The sequence below is a fragment of the Geotrypetes seraphini genome, chromosome 17 (assembly GCF_902459505.1).
Source record: "Geotrypetes seraphini chromosome 17, aGeoSer1.1, whole genome shotgun sequence".
NCBI classification, from domain to species: Eukaryota; Metazoa; Chordata; class Amphibia; order Gymnophiona; family Dermophiidae; genus Geotrypetes; species Geotrypetes seraphini.
Window position 1 is genome coordinate 39,913,371 of NC_047100.1, and position 25,932 is coordinate 39,939,302.

General features: G+C 40.6%; 1 protein-coding gene across 6 annotated transcripts in view; it reads left to right on the plus strand.

Annotated features, from left to right (window-relative positions):
• Nucleotides 1-25,932, plus strand: part of DNAH1 (dynein axonemal heavy chain 1) — an 813,109-nt gene that overhangs the window by 281,023 nt on the left and 506,154 nt on the right. For all 6 annotated transcript variants that reach the window (XM_033926650.1, XM_033926656.1, XM_033926654.1 and 3 more), the window contains 2 exons: nt 12,645-12,838; nt 22,058-22,283. In XM_033926650.1, coding sequence (XP_033782541.1) covers nt 12,645-12,838; nt 22,058-22,283 — 420 coding nt within the window. The remainder of the gene's footprint in view (nt 1-12,644; nt 12,839-22,057; nt 22,284-25,932) is intronic.

A 25,932-nucleotide genomic window follows, 5' to 3' on the forward strand; every position in this document is an offset into this window, starting at 1 on the left:
TGTTTCCAGATGGACTCAATAGGACATAAAGCCGCACAGTGGTATAAAATAATATCCGGATATATAAATAAAAAACCAAAAAATGGTCTTAGAGACATTTGGAGCATTGAGATAAAGCACCAAATTAGTGCATCTCAATGGCCACGACTTTGGTCTTGGAGGCTAAAATGTACGGTGTCAGCATCTATGAGACAAACATGGTTTTTTCTTTTACATAGAGCTTTTTGGACCCCGGTTCGTTTACAAAAAATAGATAGTTCAAGATCTAATAGATGCTGGCACTGTCATACTGAAGTTGGGACATTAGATCATCTTTTATTCTTTTGTCCATTTATCTTATCATTCTGGAAATCAATTTGGCCCCAAATTAATAGAATGTTAGAAAATCCGGTAGCCTTGACATATGATACTATATTATTTGGAACAACCATGAGAGCAAGAGATCAAATTTCATCAAGTAATAACAAACTTTTATTTATTTTAACTGGAATAGCAATACAACAAATCACATTCAATTGGAAACAATATGATAGATTGAATTATATGTTCTGGTGGAATTCGGTATGCCACATATACAAAATGGAACTCGCTATTGCAACACATAAAGGATATATGAACAAATTTCAAAAAATATGGGGACCATTAACAGATTTTTGTAAAGAATGATAAATTTTCCCATGAATAAAATTTGAAAAAGTCTGGAGACCATTAACAGATTTCTATAATGAATGATTAACTTTTCCCATGATAAGATAATTGAAGAGAGGGGAATGGGGTGGGATTTTATTTATGATAATTACATACTATATTATTATTTGAATGATTTCACAATAAAGTTGATTTTATGTATTATTGATTGGGAGGGAAGGAGGGGTAGGGGATTATTATATTCAATAACAATTATATAAATTTAGATTTCTTATATAATATAACTTTATATAATATTAATTTTCTAAAGAAATGTTAAATTTGATGTTAATATATGAGTTAATCAAGTGTGTATATTCAAGCTTATAATGAGATTATTTGGAACACTTGTTGTAACATAAGAAAATGAATAAATATTTATAAACATTAAAAAAAAAATGCTTTCTCTGGCCACTCTTTACCCTCTTCTCAATCAAGGCGACTGGCTATGTTCCCTCGATCTCAAAGAAGCATACACTCATATAACGGTCAATCTGGCCTCCAGACAGTACCTACGCTTCATGATCAATCGTTGTCATTACCAATACAAGGTGCTGCCCTTCGGTCTTGCCTCCTCTTCAAGAGTGTTCACCAAATGTCTGATTGTGGTGGCTGCCTTTCTACGATCTCACCACCTTCAGGTCTTTCCTTACCATGACGACTGGTTAATCAAGGCCAATTCATCTCAGACTGTTCTCCTGGCCACCAACCAAACCATCCTGTTTCTTCAACTTCTGGGGTTCGAGATCAATCTACCCAAATCTCATCTCATCCCCCCTCAGAGACTTCAATTCATCGGAGCTGTCTTGGACACAGTCCTCATGAGAGCGTTCCTGCCATCCAACCGTCTTCAAACGCTTCAATCTCTGTGTCAGCAGGTGCTTCCACAACATTCCATCTCTGCCAAGCAAATGATGATACTCTTGGGTCACATGGCCTCCACAGTTCATGTCACACCCTTCACACGTCTTCACCTGCGCACTCCTCAATGGACCCTAGCTACCCAGTGGTCCCAAGCGATGGATCCTTGCTCACGTCACATATCTGTGACATCATCTCTTCGTCAGTCTCTACAATGGTGGTTGATATCCTCAAATCTCTCCAGAGGTCTTCTCTTCCATCTACCTCCTCATCAACTTATCATCACCACCGATGCCTCCCCTTACGCCTGGGGAGCTCATTTGAATGAGTTCCAAACTCAAGGACTTTGGACAGCTCAGGAAATGAAGCATCACATCAATTTCCTGGAACTCAGAGCGATGTTTTATGCCCTCAAGGCCTTCCAACATCTTCTCTTTCCTCAAGTCCTCCTGCTGTGCACAGACAATCAAGTTGCGATGTACTACATCAACAAACAGGGTGGGACAGGCTCTCGCCTCTTGTGCCAGGAAGCCCAGAAGATCTGCACTTGGGCCATAAATCACCATCTATTCCTGAAAGCTATCTAAATTCAGGGAGAAAAGAATTCCTTAGCGGACAAGCTCAGCAGAATTCTTCAGCCTCACGAGTGGGCACTCGATCCTTTCACTCTACAGTCCATCTTCGCTCAATGGGGCACTCCTCAGATAGACCTTTTTGCAGCTCCTCACAATCACCAGCTGCCCCTTTTTTGCTCCAGACTTTACTCTCCTCACCGTCTGGCAGCGGATGCATTTCTCCTCGACTGGTCCAATCTGTTCCTGTACGCTTTCCCTCCTCTGCCTCTCATGTTGAGAACCTTGTTCAAACTCAAGAGGGAACGAGCCACCATGATTCTGATTGCTCAAAGGTAGCCCAGGCAACATTGGTTCTCCCTTCTACTTCAACTCAGTTCCAGGGAACCTTTTCTTCTTCCACTGTTTCCTTCTCTGCTTACACAGCATCAGGAGACCCTTCTACATACCAACCTCCAGTCTCTGCACCTGACAGCTTGGTATCTCTCGGGCTGACTTCTCATGATACTCTTTTGTCTCAGCCCGTTCGTTCCATTCTAGATGCCTCCAGGAAACCAGCCACTCTGCAATGTTACCATCAGAAGTGGACACGATTTTCTTCCTGGTGTCTTCTTCATCATCTTGATCCCACTTCCCTGGCAGTGGAGACATTGTTGGATTATTTGCTTTCTTTGTCTGACTCTGGCCTTAAGTCTTCTTCCATCAGAGTCCACCTCAGTGCCATTGCTGCTTTTCATGAGCCAGTTCATGGAAAACTTCTCTCAGCTCATCCCCTGGTGTCCAGGTTCATGCGGGGTCTTTTCAATGTGAAACACCTCTTAAAGCCCCTCCTGTTATCTGGGATCTCAATGTGGTTCTTTCCGCCTTAATGAAGCCTCCATTTGAACCTTTGGCTACCACTCCTTTCAAGTTTTTCACTTGGAAAGTAGTTTTCCTTATTGCTCTAACCTCTGCCAGGAGGGTCAGTGAGCTACATGCACTAGTTGCAGATCCACCTTTTACGGTCTTTCATCATGACAAGGTGGTTCTGCGTACACATCCAAAGTAAGGTTGTCTCTGAATTCCATCTCAACCAATCTATTGTCCTGCCTGTCTTCTTTCCGAAACCTCACTCTCATGCTGGGGAACAGGCTCTACATACTTTGGATTGTAAAAGGGCTCTAGCTTACTATCTAGAGCGTACGAAACCCCACAGATCAGTTCCCCAACTCTTTCTGTCCTTTGATCCGAATAAATTGGGACGTCCTGTTTCTAAACGTACGTTGTCTAATTGGCTGGCAGCGTGCATTTCATTTTGTTATGCTCAGACCGGACTGACACTGGAAGGTTCTGTCACGGCCCATAGAGTCCGAGCTATGGCAGCATCTGTAGCTTTCCTCCGTTCCACTCCTATTGAGGAAATCTGCAAGGCTGCCACTTGGTCCTCAGTTCATACTTTTACATCTCATTATTGTCTGGATACTTTCTCCAGACGGGATGGACACTTCGGCCAATCTGTTTTGCAAAATTTGTTTTCCTAATGGCCAACCTTCCCTCCATCCCTCTTTTTGTTAGCTTGGAGGTCACCCATCAGTCAAGAATATGCTGCCTGCTTGTCCTGGGATAAAGCACAGTTACTTACCGTAACAGGTGTTATCCAGGGACAGCAGGCAGATATTCTTGCGTCCCTCCCACCTCCCCGGGTTGGCTTCTTAGCTGGCTTATCCTAACTGGGGACCGCGCGCCTCTGTCGGGCGGGAAGGCACTCGCGCGTGTGCGGTGCGGCCTACCAGAACTTTCCAAGTTCTTAGAGTGCAATCACTCTAAAATTGTCCGTACCGGGGCTCCGTTGGTGCCGTCACCCATCAGTCAAGAATATCTGCCTGCTGTCCCTGGATAACACCTGTTACGGTAAGTAACTGTGCTTTCTGTTTTGGTATTTAGACTGTGTGCAATGTCTGTCATTTTTTAGTGTCATGAATTGCATTGCTGTGTATACATGAAATGGCAATCAATATATTAAGCTAAATAAACCCATAAGAATTGAATTGTGATACAAATGACTGCCTTGTTGGGAATGATATGTCTTAAGAAGAAAAAGGCATTACGCTCAGTTGTTTAGATGTGCTGTTTTGTTCAGGACAATGGTACCACATCCAAAATAAAGATACAAAGTAGAAGGGGGAGTGTTGGTGGTCTTTAGATGGCATATTCCTTTTAAAAAGCTAGAGTTGCAGATCCAGTAGGTTTATAAAAAGTAATGGCATCTGCCAGTATATGGTATTAGGGGCTTTATAGTCTGTATTGAGATTAATTTGAAAAAATTGATATTAATGGGAGATTTTAATAGGTCTTTAATTGATAGTCCTACAGATATCGCAGATTTTGAATTTTTACAAGTTGTATTTTGTCTAATTTTATCAGATGACACACATTCATGAACGTATCTTAGACCTGATATTTGTTGGTGTAGTATTATATGGAAAACTAGTTTTATCAATTCATTGTGCATATGTATCATCTGATCAATTTGTTCTTCCCTTTAGTAAAAAAAATTACTGACCAATGTACAGGCCATGAAGTTATAAGAACTATAGAGTAATTGAAAAACAATAGTTGCCTGATTTGGAATCTATTGAAAATTTAAATGTCAATGAAGCAGTAGATTGTTGGCTGACATCATTGAAGAATTCATTAGATATTGCTCTAATGAGAATTATTTCTTATAAACCTAAATAATTAGCAGTATGGTAGACTTCTAATTTGAAGTTGAGAAGAAAGGAAAGAAGGTAGAGAAAGACTCCCAACACATTTCCCAATCTTAATATTTGGAATGTTCACAGATATTCCAGGAGATGGTCTTAAATGCCAAGAAGAATAAGATTACCGTATTTTCGCGGATATAACGCGCACCGTTGTAAAACGCGCACAGGGGTATAGCGCGCAGAAATCACGATGATATGTACAAAAACTTTTCTATACCGCGCTCAGGCATATAACGCGCATGCTGCCCGACTCTCCTCTGGCCACCCCGACTCTCCTTTCGCTCTCCCCGACTCTCCTCTGGCCACCCCGATTCTCCTTTCGCCCTCCCCGACTCTCATCTGGTTGCCCCGACTCTCCTCTGGTTGCCCCGACTCACCATTCACCCGCCCTGACTTTCGGTGCACTGCCCCGCCTCTCCGTGCCTGTCCCCCTTGAAGTCCTGTCCCCCCTTGAAGGTCTGCCTGTCCCCCCTTGAAGGTCTGCCTGTCCCCCCTTGAAGTCCTGTCCCCATCCTGAAAGCCTGATGCCCCCCCTCGACGTCCGATTCTTCTCCCCCCTCGGCAGGACCACTCGCACCCCCACCCCGAAGGACCGCCGACTCCCCGACAATATTGGGCCAGGAGGGAGCCCAAATCCTCCTGGCCACGGCGACCCCCTAACCCCACCCCGCACTACATTACGGGCAGGAGGGATCCCAGGCCCTCCTGCCCTCGACGCAAACCCCTCCCCCCAACGACCGCCCCCCCCCAAGAACCTCCGCCCGTCCCCCAGCCTGACCCGCGACCCCCCTGGCCGACCCCCACGACACCCCCACCCGCCTTCCCCGTACTTTGTGTAGTTGGGCCAGAAGGGAGCCCAAACCCTCCTGGCCACGGCGACCCCCTAACCCCCCCCCGCACTACATTACGGGCAGGAGGGATCCCAGGCCCTCCTGCCCTCGACGCAAACCCCCCTCCCTCCAACGACCGCCCCCCCCTCAAGAACCTCCGACCGACCCGCGACCCCCCTGGCCGACCCCCCCACCCCCCTTCCCCGTACCTTTGGAAGTTGGCCGGACAGACGGGAGCCAAACCCGCCTGTCCGGCAGGCAGCCAACGAAGGAATGAGGCCGGATTGGCCCATCCGTCCTAAAGCTCCGCCTACTGGTGGGGCCTAAGGCGCGTGGGCCAATCAGAATAGGCCCTGGAGCCTTAGGTCCCACCTGGGGGCGCGGCCTGAGGCACATGGGCCAAACCCGACCATGTGTCTCAGGCCGCGCCCCCAGGTGGGACCTAAGGCTCCAGGGCCTATTCTGATTGGCCCACGCGCCTTAGGCCCCACCAGTAGGCGGAGCTTTAGGACGGATGGGCCAATCCGGCCTCATTCCTTCGTTGGCTGCCTGCCGGACAGGCGGGTTTGGCTCCCGTCTGTCCGGCCAACTTCCAAAGGTACGGGGAAGGGGGGTGGGGGGGTCGGCCAGGGGGGTCGCGGGTCGGTCGGAGGTTCTTGAGGGGGGGGCGGTCGTTGGAGGGAGGGGGGTTTGCGTCGAGGGCAGGAGGGCCTGGGATCCCTCCTGCCCGTAATGTAGTGCGGGGTGGGGTTAGGGGGTCGCCGTGGCCAGGAGGGTTTGGGCTCCCTCCTGGCCCGATATTGTTGGGGAGTCGGCGGTCCTTCGGGGTGAGGGTGCGAGTGGTCCTGCCGGGGGGGGGGATGTATCGGACGTCGGGGAGTCGGCCGGGCAAGAGGGCTTGGGCTCCCTCTTGCTCCGATCGTGGATGCGGGTGCGGGTGGGAGCGCGTGCGAGCGGTCGTTCGGGGTGGGGGTGCGAGCGGTCCTGCTGGGGGGGTGAATCGGGCGTCGGGCGGGGTGGGAACTATGTTTAAAAACTTTTGTATACCGCGCTCAGGCATATAACGCGCGAGGGGTATGCGCGGTACGTAAAATCACGTATAACGCGCGCGTTATATCCGCGAAAATACGGTAATAAAATAATTAAAAATTGTGGATTGACCTTGGTCATTAAAAAAGGCTAGCATAATGCCCTGCCTTGAAAAAGAGTGACTCTAACGCCCCTTTTATCAAGCTGTGCTGCTGAGCAGTACGAGCTAAATGCTGAGCTGCCCATTCTAATCTTATGGGCGGCATGGCATTTAGCTCCGCAATGCCAAAAATACCAGAATATTTTGTCAAAATAAAAGTGAAAACCTTAAAACCTCCTTGTTGGGTCCTTGTTGAGGTGTTCTTTAATAATTATTGACCAGTATCATCTTTGCTCTTTTTAGATAAGATTTTGGAAAATGTTGTGATTGTTCAGTTTGTAGAAGATAGGGGTTTTCTGCTGGCACACTTATAAGATCCATAGTTTATTCATATAGTTTATTATTTATAGCCCACCTTTCTCCAGGGTGGAGAACAGTTATACATACACAGTAAAAATACACCATCCTAAAGCAAAACACAAATAATATACAACTGTACAAATGCTCAATCATGCTTTGTTTAGAACAGTCACTACACTCCTGCAGTGTCAGAGAGAGAAGAACCATCGGCTCAGTCAGTTGTGATGATGAGATGTGTGTATTCTATATGTACTTGTATTGCAAAACATTGCTTGTCTATCAAGTTAAAATTTAATAAAATGTTTTGCTTCTCTTGCAAAACACTTGCATACCAAGTTACTTGCAATCCAATGATTTGTTGAAGCACACATCAAGACTTAGGTCTTGTTCTCTAGACCGGTCTTGTTTATCCAGGCATAGAGACTCTTCGAGGCATTCAATTCCTCAGTTGAGAAGACCATCTGCAGAGCCTTACCACTCTCGCCATTCAAATTCTCCTGCGAGAGGTTCCCTACATTCTCTCAGTGAGTCATCTATACCTGCTTATTTGGATCTCAGGTATCAATACTCCAGAGAAGCTTCACCTTCGTTCTCTGCTATACGAGGCACCTCGAGGTCACCTTCTCCCTCACGAGGCCGTCCTTCTTCAGATCAAGTATCCTTTTCTAAGTTCCTCTGCCAGATGAGTAAGGATATGAGCATCTCCTTGGAATCTGACTCCAAGTACTCCACGGAGTATTTGGAAGAAATGGGTATGCCTCATCCTCCTAGGGAGTCTCTGAAATTACCCATTAATCGACTACTTTCTCAAACCTTCAAATAAAATCTGAAGACACCATATTCTATTCCTGCTGTGCGAAGTTGGAATCTCGCTACAGGATGGTCCACTGCAAGGGCTTTGAAAAGTCTCATTAATCACATCAGTCCCTTCTCGTGGAGTCTTCTTTAATAAGAAACAATCTTGCCAAAGTTTATGCTACTGTCCCTCCTGGAAGAGAGTGCAGGACCATGGACAAGTTTGGCCATCACTTGTATCAAAATTCCCTTATGACTACCAGAGTTTTGAATTACAATTTTGTCTTCACTTCTTATCTCAAGCAATTGGTCAACACCACGCCTGATTTTGTCAAATGTATTCCACAGCATCGACTTCCAGAGTTTCAACAGCTGTATAACATTATCTCAACTCCACATGCATCTTCTTCAATCCTCGTACGATGTGTTTGAACTTTCCTCAAGGGTTTGTCAGTGGTGATGTGCCGGCTTGCCTGGCTTCGCACTGTAGACATGGATCCCAATCTTCAAGAACGTCTGGCCAACATTCCTTGCCAGGGCACTGAGTTGTTCGATGATTCTATCGAGGCAGCCACCAAACTTTTGTCTGAACATGAGAAATCATTAGCTTCCATCCTCAGGCCTAAGCCTAAACCTGCTCCTTCTAAGGGTCCCAGGCCTCTTCCATTCTACCAGAGGCATTTTCCTCAGTGGGTGGCTCCTTATTAAAGGGCAACAGCAAAGGCAGCGGAAACCTCAGACTCCTGCTGCACCCAAGGCCTCTCAGTCTTTTTGACCATTTAATACAGAGCATCACTTCCATCATTCTGCCTCTGTCCTCTCCCCTTCCCATTGGGGGTCCTCTCCATCATTTTTACCAACGATGGGAACTCATTACTTCAGACCTCTGGGTTCTATCAATCTTCAAGGAAGGTTACTCTCTTCATTTCATCCAGATTCCTCCAGATATGCCTCCAAGAGAGTATCCTTCCAACCCCTCACAGACCACCCTTCTTCAGGAAGCTCAGGCTCTGCTTCATCTCTGTGCCATCGAGGAAGTTCCTTTGGAACAGCAAATAATAATAATAACAGCTTATATACCGCAATACCGTGAAGTTCTATGCGGTTTACAAAGATTAAGCAAAGGTACAAATTGATTGACTTTAAGAGGGGAGGAAGAAAGAGGGTTAATAGGACAGGAAATCCATTTTTGAGGAGAGAGTGATCAATAGAGGGGAGAGAGAAGAGAGGATCAGTTGTCTAGATACTTTAAGAACAGGTGTGTTTTCAGACGTTTCCTAAATTCCTCATAAGTAGTGGGCGAAAGTACTGTACTCTTCCCTATTATAACCTCTCACTGGGGGGGAAACGAAGTTGGAATGTGAGCTTCTCTTGTGTCTGTTGGCTGAGAAGACGAAAAGATCAGTTATATATTTAGGGGCAAGTCCGTGTAGTGCTTTGAAGCAGGCAAATTTAAACTTTACTTCCTAATTCCAAAGAAGTCGGACGATCTGTGACCTATTTTGGATCTCAGAGCATCCTTGTATCCCCCTTCTAGATCAGAACGATTGGTTATGCTCTCTGGATCTCAAAAAGGCTTATACTCGTATTCCCATTCATCCAGCCTCTCGCAAGTTCCTCAGATTTCGGGTGGGAAACCATCACTTTCAGTACAGAATGCTACCCTTCAGCCTGGCATCATCTCCCAGAGTCTTCACCAAGTGCCTGGTGGTGGTAGCAGCAGCTCTGCGAAACCATGATCTGCAGTTTTTCCCGTACCTGAATGATTGATTCATCAAATATTTAACATCTCAGGGGGTTATTGTAGCGACCCAACGAACTACATGGTTCCTCCAAAGTTTGGGCTTCAAAATCAACTTTCCCAAGTCCAAGCTACAGCCCTCTCAGATTTTGCAGTTCATCAGAGCTGTAATGAACACTCTGCAACTCAGAGCATTTCTTCCTCAACAACGCCAGGATGCTCTCATTCAACTCTGCCGCAACGTGTCTTCCCTACCTTTAATTTCAGCAAGACACATGATGGTTCTCCTAGGTCACATGGCAGGTACCATTCACGTGACTCCTTTTGCCAGACTTCACCTCAGAATTCCTCAGTGGACCCTGGCATCTCAGTGGGGGCAGGCTTTCGACCCACTTTCTCAGCACATTACAGTGACTCCTTTGTTAAGACAGTAACTCCACTGGTGGATCCTCTCTTCCAATCTCTCCAAAGGTTTACTGTTTCAAACACCCCTCTCATCAGAAGGTCCTCACGACAGATTCCTCAACCTACGCTTGTGGGGGTTCATCTCGATGGTCTCCATACTCAAGGTCATTGGTCCAGCACGGATTGTCAGTGTCGTATCAATCTGTTGGAACTCAAAGCGATCTTCAATGCTCTCAAAGCTTTTCTGCATATTCTTCACGATCAAATAGTCCTCATTCGTACGGACAACCAAGTCGCCATGTACTATGTCAACAAGCAGGGAGGCACAGGATCTCTCCCTCTTTGTCAGGAAGCTCAATAGGTGTGGAATTGTGCAATCCATCACAACACCTTGCTGATAGCGGTCTATATTCAAGGGAGAAAAATTGTCTGGCGGACAAATTGAGTAGTCTTCTCTAACCTCATGAATGGACACTCAATTCCTCGCCTCTCCATCACATTTTTTCTATGGGGAACCCCTCAGATAGATCTCTTTGTGTCTCCCCACAACAACAAACTGCCTCGGTTCTTCTTATCGCCTCGAGGCAGATGCTTTTCTTCTGGAATGGACGAATCAGTTTCTGTATACATTTGCTCCATTTTTTTTTCTCATTCTCTCGTCAAACTCAAACACGAACATGCCACCATGATCCTGATAGCTCCTCGGTGTCCCAGACAACCGTGGTTCTCCCTTCTACTTCAACTCAGCAGCAGGGAGCCACTACTTTTACCAGTTTTTCCCTCTTTGCTTACAAAGAGTCAGGGGTCTCTGCTCATCCCAACCTGCAGTCTCTACACCTGACAGCTTAGTACTTTTCAATGTAACTGCCAATTTCCAGTTCTCTCAGTCTGTCAAGGACATTTTAGAGGCTTCTTGGAAGGCTACCACTAGACAATGTTACAACCAGAAATGGACTAGATTATCTGCTTGGTACACCATTCATCACAAGGAGCCTCAATATACCTCCTTGTCTTCAGTTTTGGATTATCTGTTGCATTTATCTCAATCAGATCTCAAATCCACATCCATTTAAGTCCATCTCAGTGCAATTGCTGCTTTCCATTGAAGGAAACCCCTTTCTGCTCATCCTGTGGTTTCCAGTTTTATGAAAAGACTTTTCAATGTCAAACCACCTCTCAAACCGCCTCCAGTGGTTTGGGATCTCAATGTTGTCCTTGCTCAATTGATGAAGCCTCCTTATGAACCAATGGCTTCGGCTCGTCTGAAATATCTCATTTGGGAAATAGTTTTTCTCATTGCTCTCGCATCTGCTAGCGGAGTCAGTAAGCTACAAGCTTTAGTAGCAGACCTACCTTTCACAGTCTTCCATAATGAAAAGATGGTCCTCCGTACTCATCCTAAATTCTTACCTAAAGTGGTTTCAGAATTTCATCTCAAGCAATCCAATGTACTTCCAGTGTTTTTTCCAAAGCCTCATTCTCATCCTGTAGAAACAGCTCTTCATATTCTGGACTGTAAGAGTGCTTTGGCCGTCTACTTAGAACACACCAAACCACACTGATATGCTCCAACTTTTTTGGCTCCTTTGATCCAAACAAGTTGGGACATCCAGTTTCCAAGTGCACCATCTCCAACTGAATGGCTGCTTGCATCTCTTTCGGCTATGCTCAGGCTGGAATGCATCTATAGTGTTGAGTCACAGCTCATAAAGTCAGAGCCATGGTGGTATCAGTAGCTTTCCTTAGATCTACTCCTATTGAGGAAATCTGCAAAGCGGCCATTTGGTCCTCGGTTCATACTTTCATCTCTCATTATTGTCTGGATTCTTTTTCCAGATGGGATGGCCATTTCAGCCAGGCAGTTTTACAAAATTTATTCTACTAAATTGCCAACACTCTTACCATCCCATTCTGGTTAGCTTGGAGGTCACCCACATGTGAGAATATGCTGCCTGCTTGTCCTGGGATAAAGCACAATTACCGTAATGGGTGTTATCCAGGGACAGTAAGCAGATATTCTCACAACCCACCCACCTCCCCTGGTTGACTTCTTAGCTAGCTATCTGAACTGAGGAGACACGCATCCTACGTTGGGCGGGAAGGCACTTGCGCGTGCGGCAATTGCAAACTTAAAGTTTTACAAGTAAGTCTGCTTGCGAGGCTGTCCGCATCCGGGCTCCATGGATGACGTCGCCCACATGTGAGAATATCTGCCTGCTGTCCCTGAATAACACCCATTAAGGTAAGTAACTGTGCTTTATTGGCAACTTGGTCTCATTATACTTGTGGTAAAATAATAAGCATTAAAGTGGTAGTGAACTTTAGTAACTCTATGTAAATGCTAGTTTTCACTATAGAGGTTCTCAGCTCTGCTTGTTAATGAGAAAGTCCCTCTCTGTCTCCTTTCCTTTTTGAAATGACTGTTTACCTCAATTCTTGTTGGAGAAACTCATCTCTAACCCTATTGGAGTGACCTTTCAGTGTTTGCTTAAAATATTATTTTCTTTTGGATGATTTCAGTTTGTGCTGGAGGATATGTTCATCAGTAGTACACCTTTACTGGAGACAGTGGGTTTATATGAGCCTCCTGTGGAAGAACTGCGGAATTCTATCCGCAGTGCTATACGCAAGGCAATAATACCCCTTCGTGCATATACTAAACAATATGAGAGGAACCTGGAACTTAATAATATAGACCTGGAATCTTACATGAAGTAAGTACTCTGTTCTGGCATTTGTTCTTTTTTTATTTTATACTTTTAATAATTACAATCACAATAAAGAGAAAAAGAAAACTCCTTTACTTAAGTATGTATATAGAAGTACAAATATCTTAATTAGGCCACAAATAAAATGGGAGGAGTGACTACTAAAGATAAGAAGATCTTTTAAAGAAGCAATTAATACAAATGGAAAAAGACATAACGTGTTAAGTCATTCATCAATCTAATTAAGAAATCCAATGTACACTGTTTTTTTTGTGTTCAATATTTTTATTGGTTTTCATAGAACAAATAATAACTAAATTCTCATTCTCAGCCTGGTGGAATTTGGTTTGCACACTGATGCAACTTCAATGTTAACTTCTTCCAGAAAAACTTTAAGTTGATTAGGAGCGAAAAAGACATATTTAATTTCAACATAAAGAAACCAGACACTTGCAAGGGTAACTTAGCAAAAAAGTTGCACCAAGATCTTTAGTTTCCTGTCTCATGGTTAGGAATAATTTCCTACATTCTTAAGTCAATTTTATTACATCAGGATAAATCCACACCCTCTAACCATGAAACACAGATTTGAGATGCACGAAACTACATTAGCATAACTGCATTAAGATCTTGCTCAAACATGAAGGAAACTGATAAAGTAGATTGAACTTCAACTTCTTTATTGTCCCTCCAGACCGGCACAGAAACATATGGTTTATATTCCTCTGCCAGCAGGTGGAGACTGAGACACTGACTTTGGGCTGTAGTATAAGTGGGCTGTGCAGTCTCAAGTCTGTTCTCAGTCTCCAACAAATGGAGGTAGTAAACCTCCATTAGTGTAGGGCTGTTGGATTTGTTTAGTGGTTTTCTTGTCCATGTTTGTGGTGCTGGATTGAGCTTGGGGGACCCTTTTGGGGGTCCATCCAATCTCGGGGATGCCACACTTGACTGGTGAAGTCCATTCCTCCATTTTTCCCACCTTCCCCCCAATTTTTTTCATTAGAGGTGCCTCAGCTGTAAGCCTTGCCACCAATATTCAGGCAAGGCATATAGCATTGAGAGCCAGTGGGGTCTGTTCAATTAAAATTAAAGTTGTATTGATTTAAAAAAAAAAATTCTCAGGCAGTGGTTTTTATTGCTAACGGACACTTTATTTATTTTCTTTTATTATTTATTTATTTATTTTTTCAAGTTCTTTATTCATTTTTCTATCTTACAACAAGTATTCATGAAGGAAAATCAAGTATGTGTTTATAAGATTATATGTATTTTTCTGATACACTTGTTGTAATATGAAAAAATGAATAAAGAAATTTAAAAAAAACAAACAACAAGAACACAATTATTACATCATTTAAACCTTATAAACATCTCTTGTACTTTTTAACATCATCTTAAAAACATACATTTTTTTTTAAAATTCTTTATTCGTTTTCAAACTTTCATCAAGTGACTTTAGACTCTTTATAGGATTTGATAGCAAATTTTACTCAAATCATAAGTCCCAATTTCCAATACGTAGAGGGAAAATTGATTCAACATACTAAAGAGCTGAAATACTTAACAGCGGATTTGGCAATCTCTAAGACCACGACTCAAAAAGCTTGATCAAGAATTGTTAACACTTAAACATGTACAAGAGTCCCTAATTAAGGATAATACTAATCTCAGGAAGAAAGTGGAGATACTTGAAAATAATTCTAGAAATAATAATCTGAGACATTAATTTTCCTAGAGTATCCACCGTTACTCCTAGGGAAATGTTAAGGAGATATTTGATTGAAATACTTCAAGTTTTGAGGAATCTTTACCATCATTTACTCAAGTGTATTATTTACCAAACAAAGATGGGACTCAATTGCAGTCTAAAATATCGGAACAAACACCATTGAATGTTTCTGAAATTTTAGAAACATCAGATAGCGAGACTGCAGTACCTTCTACAATGGTTGTGACTTTAGCTCTTACAATAGATAAAGTATGGTTATTGAGACTTTTCTTTATAAATAAACAGAAAGAGTTTCTTGGATGTAGAGTACAAATGTTTCCGGATTTTTCCAGAGAAATTCTACTTTTGAAATCTGGAGTTTTATTTGAGATACCCTTGTAAGTGTATCATTTGTTACCGTTCAGTTAAATATGTTTTCTTTGAACCTTACCAGTTAATTGCTTTCCTGGCTTTATCTCGATTGGATAAAGAGGGATCAGCAATAGCTCAATAGTTTATCCTATTCTGGATAAAAAACCAAGTAAAATTATGAAATCATTAGGATTAGATAATTTGATACAAACTTGTGATTTAGTAGATATATGGCGTATCCTTCATTTTAATGATCAAGAATATTCTTTCTGTTCTCAGGTCCATAAATCATTTTCAAGAATTGATTATATATTCGTTTCTAATAACATAGCACAAAAAGTGATGAAAGCAATTATTGATCCTATTATTATATCAGATCATGCTGGTGTGTGGATTGATCTGCAGAATGATATATCAGTTTATTCTAAACCAATTTGGAGATTTGATAATGCTTTACTTGCAGACATAAAATTTATAGAAAATATTAAAGAAAAAATGCATGAATTCTTTCAATTCAATAATTCGGATAACATAAACATTGAAATTTTATGGGACGCTTATAAAGCAACAATGAGAGGGAATATCATATCATATTCTGCATATATGAAAAAACAACTTAAAAAACAATTTATACAATTGGAACAAGAAATTAAATTATTAGAACAAAAATTAATTATTAAATGGGAACATGATACATTGCAGAAATTATTAAAAACAAAAGTTAAATATAATGAGATTTCTTCTCAATTTGTAAGGAAAGATATGTTCTGTCGGCAAGTACAGTATTATGGAAATTCAAATAAAAATGGAAGATTATTAGCAAATTTTATTAAAGCAAAAAAAAGAAAATCTAAGATTATTGCAATTAAGGATAAACGGGGCAATACACACACTAGTAATGAAGATATTATAAAACAGTTTCTTGATTTTTATAAGGATTTATATACTTCTGATACTTATGAAAATAAAGAACAAGATGGTATAGAATTTTTAAAGGCATTTATTGGACCAAATATTCCGGATCATATAAAAGGAAGTTTAGAAGAACATATATCTTTAAAAGAAGTAGAATCAGCATTGAAAGCTCTTAGAGTTGGATCCGCTCCAGGTGGAGATGGATATACTGTTGAATTTTACAAAACATTTCAAAATATTTTATTACCTTATCTATTAAATTTATATCAATATCAAATAAATAATGGAAATATATCAGGAACTATGGCTGATTCTGTTATAATTGTCTTACCAAAACCAAACAGGGATCCGACATTGATAACAAATTATAGGCCTATATCTTTGATGAATGTAGATGCTAAATTAATTGCTAAAGTGCTAGCTATAAGATTAGCAAAAGCTCTTCCTTTTATTATTGATATACACCAAACAGGATTTGTTGCTAAAAGACACTCTTCACATAACACTAGATTAGCATTTCATTCTCTAAATTTAGCAAAAAATTTGAATGATCCAGCTTTTCTAATATCATTAGATGCAGAAAAAGCATTTGATAGAGTAGAATGGAAGTTTATGTATCAAGCTCTAGAATGGTTTGGTATAGGACCTGGTTTTATTAAAATGATTCAAACATTATATAGCTCCCCTGGAGCAAGATTAAATATAAACAATAACTTATCTGATAAATTTAACTTGCTAAGGGGAGTTAGACAAGGTTGTCCTTTATCTCCCTTACTTTTTGATATCGTTCTAGAACCCTTATTAATTGCAATAAATCAAACTAAGGGAATAAAGGGAATCACATTTTCTAATTGGGAATTTAAATTATCTGCATATGCAGATGATATATTATTATATTTAAGAGAACCAGAAGACACCATTCCACTTCTACTTAATTTAATAGAAAAGTTTGGAAAGTTTTCTGGATATAAAATCAATTGGGAAAAATCTGAAGTTCTTCCAATTAATATCCATTGCACCAAAGGATTATTTGATTCATATTCATTTAAATGGAAAGAGGAAGGACTAAAATATTTAGGTATTATTATAAAAAATACAATTGATGACACAGTTAAAGAGAATGAAAAACTTTTATTAAAGAAAATAACAGAAATGTGCGAGCAATGGAATCCTTTACATCTTTCTTGGTGGGGAAGAATCCAAACAATTAAAATGATGATTTTACCTGTGGTTTGTTATCAAATGAGTATGATTCCAATATTTTTTCAGGGGTCATTTTATAAAAAATTAAACAGTATACTAACAAAATTTGTTTGGTTTGGGAAAAGACCAAGAATCGCTTTAGCATCATTACAAAAAACAATTAAGGAAGGAGGGGTAAATTTTCCAAATTTCTATAGGTACCATCAAGCCTATATTTTAAGACAGGGAATGTATCCTCCCAGATCTCATGGAAAATGTACCCGACTGGTTATATTTAGAATGGCGCCTCATGTTCCCTTTACATCCAGAACATTTCATTAGTATAACAATACCTAGGAGATATAAAGATCATAGAATTCTAATAGATACATGGAAAACATTAAGATTTATAAGCAATTTATCAGCAGATCCATTGGCTAAATCTTTAAATCAATCTATTTGGGTAAACTCCAGGATCAAAATTGGTGGATTTAAAATAGTATGGAAACAATGGATAAAAGCAGGTATACGTACTTTAAAAGATGTAATAGTAAATGGATCACTGCTTAGTTTTTCACAATTGCAACAAAAATTTGGATTAGAAAAAACACAATATTTTAAATGGATGCAATTGAAGCAGGCCATTCAGGAAGGGTTCCCTGAATGGAAGAATCTTAACACTCAATATAGTTTACCAATCCTTTGTTTTCAAGCGGATTTTCTAGGACACCAAGCCGCAAAATGGTATAAGAAAATAAACGAATTTTTAAACAAAAAAAAGAGATCAGGACTTAGGGATATTTGGAGTATTGAGATAGGACAGATAATTTTTCCATCTCAATGGCAAAAATTTTGGTGCTGGAGAATACATACTACAAGATCAGCATCTATGAGTCAAACATGGTTGTTTTTATTACATAGAGTTTTATGGACCCCTACGAGATTACAAAAATTAGATAGTAATAGATCTAATAGATGCTGGCATTGTAGGATAGAAGTGGGGACATTGGACCATTTACTATTCTTTTGTCCCTGCATTAATTCCTTTTGGAAATTAATTTGGCCCGAAATTAATAATTTATTAGAAAATCATGTTGGACTATCATATGATACAATATTATTTGGAACAGCAATGAGAACACAAAGTCCGATTTCAGCTAATAATAATAAACTTTTATTAATTTTAACAGGGGTCGCCATACAGCAAATTACTCAGAACTGGAAGGATTACACTAAATTGAATTACACTTTTTGGTGGAATTCAATTTGTCATATATATAAAATGGAAAAAGTATTGGCATTACAACAAGGTTATATTAAAAAATTTAATAAAATATGGGGACCATTGACAAATTATTCTACTGATCAGATATAATAACACATGTATAGAACATATAGAAGGGGTAGGGAGGGAAAACTATTGTAATATTAATATGATATAAAATTCTGATAAAGGGTTTATTTAATTCACATTGTAAGAACATTTAATAATAATTTCAAGTGTTTTTTCATAATTGAATGTATTACATGTATTTCACTTGATGTAAGAATTTAAAAAAAGAATAAAAAATATTTATTTAAAAAAAAAAATAGTTTTACAAGCTGTTCTTTAATCTCAGTTTGTCTGAATATGCCAACTTCAACAATCTTTGTTTTCCTTTCTCTCGCTTAATGTAATCTTGGATCCTCCTTTTTGAGGACTTGAGTGGGGTTATTTGAAATAATTTTCTTTAGTTTTTTGTGACCTATATTATTTATAAGTAATATTTAAATAACCTACTTTCTGTACAAGTGAATACTTGAATATATAATTAAAATATGCATATATGTTTGTATTGAGCACCATGGGGTGCCTGGGCATTGGACTATGTTGTTTGCATCAATAAAAATTGTTTGAACCATAAAATTCCACTGTTAAACTATCCCCACCTGGAGCGGATCCAACTCTAAGAGACTTCAACGCTGTTTCTAGTTCTTTTAATGATATAGGCTCATCTAAACTTCTTTTTATATGATCAGGAAGTTTTGGACCCTCTAATAAATTTAAAAATTCCACACCATTTTGAATTTTATCATCATAAGACTCGGAAGAATACAAATCTTTATAAAAATTAAGAAATTGACTTAAAATATTACTAATCTGATATGTGTATTTCCTTTTTCATCTTTTATTGCTATTATTTTTACTTTTCTTTTTTTTTTTTGCTTTAAGATAATTTGCAAGTAGTCTTCCCGCTTTATTAGAACTTCCATAATACAAAGTTTGCTGGGAAAACAAATCTTTCCTTGCCAATCTTCAAGAAATCTCATTATACTTCCCTTTTACCTTTAAAAGAGCTTGTAAAGTATCTTGCTGCCATTTATCAACTAATTTAGATTCCAAATTTTTAATTTCTTTTTCCCAATCAGTAAATTGCTTAGCAAGTAGTTTTTTTAATATGTGCCGTATAGGAAATATGACCCCTCATAGTAGCTTTAAAAGCATCCCATAATATTTCAGTACTAATATCCTCTGAAGTATTTATTTGGAAAAACTCAGATACCGTTACCTTAAACTCTTCAAGAAAAGCTGAATCCGCAACCAATGTATTATCGAATCTCCAAATTGAACTATTTTTATTTATTTATTTATTTTTTTTAATTCTTTATTCATTTTTAATCATTCAACAAGTGTACAATAAAAAGTGATACATAGGTTCAAAAACAACACTTGATAAATTCATCAAGATAATAACAATTAAGAACTATTTTTATCTTGTTTATTCAAAACATACTTTATATCCTCCCCTCCCACCCTTCCCACAAATATTTTAATCAAAAATATCATATAAATATTATCAATTGATTGAACCTTTATTTAAAAAATTTTCTAGTCGACCTAGCAATTAGGCAGATTACAATGTCAGCTTGGTTCTCTCATCATAGGAGTACGCTCTTTTTGTCGGTTTGGGTTTGGAGGGAGGGAGACAACAAAGGTAGGGGGAATGATTTTATTTTCAACTTAGTGATTGACTTGTGTCAATTTTGAGAATTTTCATCTGCTGTCTATATTTTGCACTGTTCAGGAAGAAATAAATTTGTTTCTTTTTCTCTGGGGTTGTACTGCATGCAGAGTCTTGAATCTTAGGATTTCGTTTGTATATATTAGTACTTTTCATTTTTGGTCCTGTGCTTGCATAGGAGTTATCTGTTTTCTGGTAGGAATGAATATTGAGAAGCATACAGTGTGCTTTTTGTAGTTTAATTTTGTGGTTAAGCTTTATGTGTTGTTAATAAGATTATATTGTGTGTATATATGAAAAATGAATGGAAAAAATAGTTACAATTAGTACTATTATGGGGGCGGGGTATGGGGCGGAGATGGGCGGGGTCTGGCCCACGACTTAGCCCAGTGCTCTTCAACCGCCGGTTCGCGGACTGGTGCCGGTCCACAAAATAATTCTTTTATTTCCGCTGCTCCATAGGTGTAAAAAGATTGAAGAACACTGGTTTAGACAATGGATAAGTCCATAGTCTGTTATTGAGATAGACATGGGAGAAGCCATTATTTGCCCTAGGTTAGTAGTAGTATGGAATGTTGCTACTAGTGATCTAGATTGGCCACTATGAAGATTAGCTACTGGACTAGATGGACCATTGGTCTGACCCAGTAAGGCTATTTTTATGTTCTTATGATATGTCCCTATCCTGTCCCTCCTGCACTGGAAGACAAGATTAGGTTCTTACTGCAATAATCTTTCCTGTAAAGAGGGACAGGAATACTGACACCTGCCCTGTCAGATGTTGCGTTACTGTTTCCTGTCTCAGGGCCAGATTCTGAAAACAAAAATCTGCCGGTAATGTGCTTGCTAAACAGGCTGCAGCTGATTTAGCGAGCACATATTTTAGCAGCAGATTATCAAAACCAAAACGGCTTAGGGAGGTCTTTTCCGAGTTATCTAGCAGTCTCCGATACTGCCATGCAAATGTAGTACAACTAAGTCATTAATATTGAAATAATCACTCCGAGCAATTCTCTATAATCGCCGAGTGATTCTCTAACCTGGTTGTGCCCAGTATCTCCCACCAACAAGAAACACTCCCCCCCCCAACACCCCTCGGCAGTGGGAGAGATGCCCACACTCTCCCACCACCACGCCACACTCCCCCCCCCCCCCGCCGCAGGATAGATGCCCGAACTCATGCTGCCACGTATCAACCCCCCCAACCCTGCTTGGCAGCAGGCGAGATGCCTATGCTCTCTTCCCGCTATGCAACACCTCCCTCCCCTGTACCTCTGACGACCCCCATCCTCTCTCCCTTACTTTGGTTAGATGGCTGGCCGGAAGGATGCCTACTTCCTCCGGCCAGCTGGCCCGCCTCTTCAGATGGTGGACCTTCCCCTCCCCAGTGCATCCTGGGATGCACCGGGAAGGGGCTTTTGAGACTCTGATTGGCCCAGGTTGTTAAGGCCTCTCTGTTGGCAGGAGGGAGTGGGCACCCCTCCTGCCAATTTTCTCTTGTTTGGGGGGTAGGATTGGCATAGCAGGAGGGAGTGGGCATCCCTTCTGCCAATTTTCTCTTGTGGGGGGGTAGGCTTGGCAAAGCAGGAGGGAGTGGGCATTCCTCCTGCCAATTTTCTCTTGTGGAGGGGAGTTCTTTATTGTACTGTATTATACTGATCTGCTCTCACATAACAACAGCAGGCAGGAAGGTGCATGCATGCACAGTCAGCCACTTCCATAAGCTTCTGGAATAGATCCTGGGGAGCATATCCCATGCTTAGATCCATTGAATGATATCACCTATCAATGAAAATACTCATCCTCCTATCCTCAGGAAACGCATGCTATTGGTGGGCAACTTTACTATACAATATTTTATGGTTGGTTATACTCTTGTCTGGTAGCTGAGATACATATACTGTATCCTTGGCAGCAAAATAACTTGGTAGACTGGATAAGTTGATTGGTCTTTTTCTGTCATCATCTACTATATTACTTTGGTGAGTTGACACAGCTGCAGGCATTTATAAAGATTGTTCTTACTATATATCTCTGTATTTGTAGACCGTTCAGGAGCCAGACTATCTCTGCACAGGAAATAAAAGTTGTTGTGAACATGCATCTGCTGGAGAAAGAGCGATTGGATAATACCCTACCAAGCACTATTGTGATCGGACCTTTTTTGGTTATGATTGAAGGTGTAAAGCAGAATCTGTTACGTAAGCGCAGGACACTTGCCAATGCTCTGTTGGAGCTTCTGGCCAAGAATCTACGCAGGCAGGTGGAAGAGGTAGGTAGAAAAACATCACTCGTATGTTATATTGTATATAGTAGGACCTTTCCAGACTAGCCTAAAGCCAATTTCTTTTTAGATCCGCAATTCATCAAGTCACTAGGACTCGAGCACAAGTCGATTACTAACAACAGTTAGCAATAACACAATCCTGCTACTATAAGTAACATAACGCCAGCGTCCTTGTGAGCATATGGAACGATCTTGGGGCGTTTGAATTTTCTTTTTTGAAAAATTTTTTTATTGAGAAAAACAAAAGCCAATACATAAAGCCAGAAATATACAGCAATCACAACAACATAACCCCTTCCCCCTCATTGCAATACAGCAAAAAGTTATACAGGAACTCTTCAGTACAATGCTCAATAATACAACTTTGAAAACTCAAACCAGAAAACCACTCTGAGAACCCCCAGCCAACTCCCCAAAATGAACTTCAGCGTAGCTTGGATTGAGTAGAGACAAAGTCCTTGAAATAGCAGAAAAATCCAGGGGATCACTGCTTTGAGTTTACAGGTGTGAAGATTATATTTGTAATTATTTATTACACTATCACTATTTGTGTTGGGCACACATGAGACATCCGATGATGGTGTGCTGGCAGGGGTTTGTCTAGCCCTTGCCTTGTGGTTCTAAGCGCTGGAGGTTTCCTCCCTTCGCTGATTGTCCACACTGAGGATATCCCGTTCTTTAAGAAATTTTCTAACTTAAATAAATAAATATATATATATAATATTTTGTCTGTCTTTATCACCTGTTTTTATCTTCAGACAACCACTCTCAGAACCTATAGACTGTTACTGCCTTTTTCAATGTATCTTTTATAAATATCTCTGGCAGTTTTTTCCTGGAGTTCTTTTGTGTTTGCTATAAAGTTGCCTTTGGTACAGCTCTTTTATTTATCTAACAGTTTTCTTGTAGAAGCTAATAAGAATAGTAGGAGATCACATGCCTTCTTCGTTTTTCCATCGGTGCAGGGTTGTAAAAGTAAGAAATTTCTCGATCATATACTCTCATACCAGGCAAAGAATTTCAATTGTTAGTACTCGCATCTTGCTCTTATGAACATTTTAGAAATCGGTTAAAAACTTTTCTCTTTTTAAAACACCTGACTGGATAGATATTACTGTGTTTCTTATAACTTTCATTTGTAATATTTTGTAAACCACATTGAACTTAACAGTTATGCGATCTAGAGATATGGTGTTATGTTATGTTATGCCTCCACCAATTCGATCCACCCTATCACTATGATATAATTTGTACCCTGGTATCATAGTGAACTATTGGTTATCTTCCTTCCACCAGGTCTCAGAGATGCCTTTTATATGAGGGATTTTCAAAATTTTTACACATTTTTCTTTTTTTAAACACTATTACATGTCTCAAAAGCAAATTACATCACTATCTGCAAAGTGAGCTGGCTTGCCTGACTGACTGATTAGTCAAATGACATTCTACAACATACCTGCTTACCACTTCTCCCGCCCCAATCATTAACCGCGAAAATAGGAAAGTGCGGAAACTTTTTGAAGAACCCTCGTATCTATCTTTTCATTTAGTGAAATATGCTGTATTTTAACTTTCACATCTTGTTTCTTAAGCTTATGGCATTTGCATATAGACATTTCAAACAATGTTTGTCTTTCCTAATTACAACTAACTTGCTCAGCAGTTGACGTAGATAAATCAGTCTGCTCTGTATTTAAGGACACCTGGTTTACTGTGATTTCTCTTACAGTGGAACCTTGGTTCACGAGCATAATTTGTTCCAGAAGCATGCTCGTAAACCAAAATACTCTTACATCAAAGCGATTTTCCCCATAGGAACTAAGGGAAACTCGCTTGATACAATCCCCCCCCGCGAACTGGCACCCCCAGCCTGAACAACTTTAAACTTACCCCCCGTCTGGCACGCAGCCCACAGGACGTGCCGGTGCCGCTTGAAGAAGTTCCTGCCTCTGCTAGGTATCTGCAGGTATCTGCACATACGAGCCCTCACCACAGTAGAAGTGGACCTGGACCAAATATACTACCAGATCGACAAACTTAAAAGTGACAAATCCCCTGGATCGGATGGAATTCACCTGAGAGTCTTAAAAGAATTGAAGGTTGAAATCAGAAAGCTATTGCAAAAACTTGCCAACCTAACAATTAGAACTAGACAGATACCAGACGACTGGAAGATAGCGAATGTCACGCCAATTTTCAAAAAAGGATCGAGAGGAGAACCGGGCAACTACAGACCTGTGAGCCTTATGTCTGTCCCTGGAAAGATGGTTGAAGCACTGATTAAAGATAGCATAGTCCGGCACTTGGACACGCATGACCTGATGAAAGCCAGTCAACATGGCTTCAGGAAAGGAAAATCATGTTTAACAAATTTACTTCAATTTTTTTAGACCATGAACGAACAAATTGATAGTGGAGAACCAGTGGATATAATATACTTAGACTTCCAGAAAGCATTGGACAAAGTTCCACATGTAAGACTTCTCAGGAAACTACAAAGCCATGGAATAGAGGGGGATATACAAAGATTTATAGGCAAATGGCTGGAGAACAGAAAACAGAGAGTGGGCATAAATGGTAAGTTCTCCCACTGGGAGAAAGTGACTAGTGGTGTATTCCAGGGCTCGGTACTTGGGCCAATCTTATTTAATATTTATATCAATGACCTAGAAGAAGGAACATTCAGTGAGATCATCAAGTTTGCAGATGACACAAAGCTATGCCGGGCGATCAGATCGCAGAAGGATAGCGAAGAACTCCAGAGCGACTTGTGTCAGTTAGAGAAATGGCAGATGAAGTTTAATGTGGAGAAATGCAAAGTAATGCATTTAGGCAGAAAAAATAAGGAATACGAGTATAGAATGGCAGGTGCAATTCTGGGTAAGAACAAACAAGAAAAGGACCTGGGTGTACTGATAGATAGGACCCTGAAACCGTCAGCACAATGTGTGGCGGCGGCAAAGAAAGCAAATAGAATGTTGGGCATGATAAAGAAGAGAATCACGAGCAGATCGGAGAGGGTTATAATGCCGCTTTATAGAGCAATGATCAGACCCTACTTGAAATATTGCGTCCAACATTGGTCCCCCAACCTAAAGAAGGATATAAAACTGCTGGAGAGGGTGCAGAGATGAGCAACAAAGCTAGTAAAAGGTATGGAGAAACTGGAATACGAGGATCGACTTAAGAAACTGGGATTGTTCTCCCTTGAGAAAAGGAGATGGCGAGGGGATATGATCGAGACCTTAAAAATACTGAAAGGAATCGACAAAATAGAGCAGAAAAAATTATTTACATTGTCCAATTCGACACGGACAAGAGGACATGGACTGAAGCTAAGGGGGGACAAGTTCAGGACAAATATCAGGAAGTTCTGCTTCATGCAGAGAGTGGTTGACACCTGGAATGCTGTCCCAGAGGAGGTTATTGCGGAATCGACCGTCCTAGGTTTCAAAAGCAAACTAGATGCACATCTCCTATGAGAGGCATAGAAGGATATAGGTGACTAAAAAATTCACCAGGTGTATACACCTGGCAGGGCCTCCGCGTGTGCGGATCGCCGGACTTGATGGACCGAGGGTCTGATCTGGAGATGGCGCTTCTTATGTTCTTATGTTAATCTCGACGAGAGGGA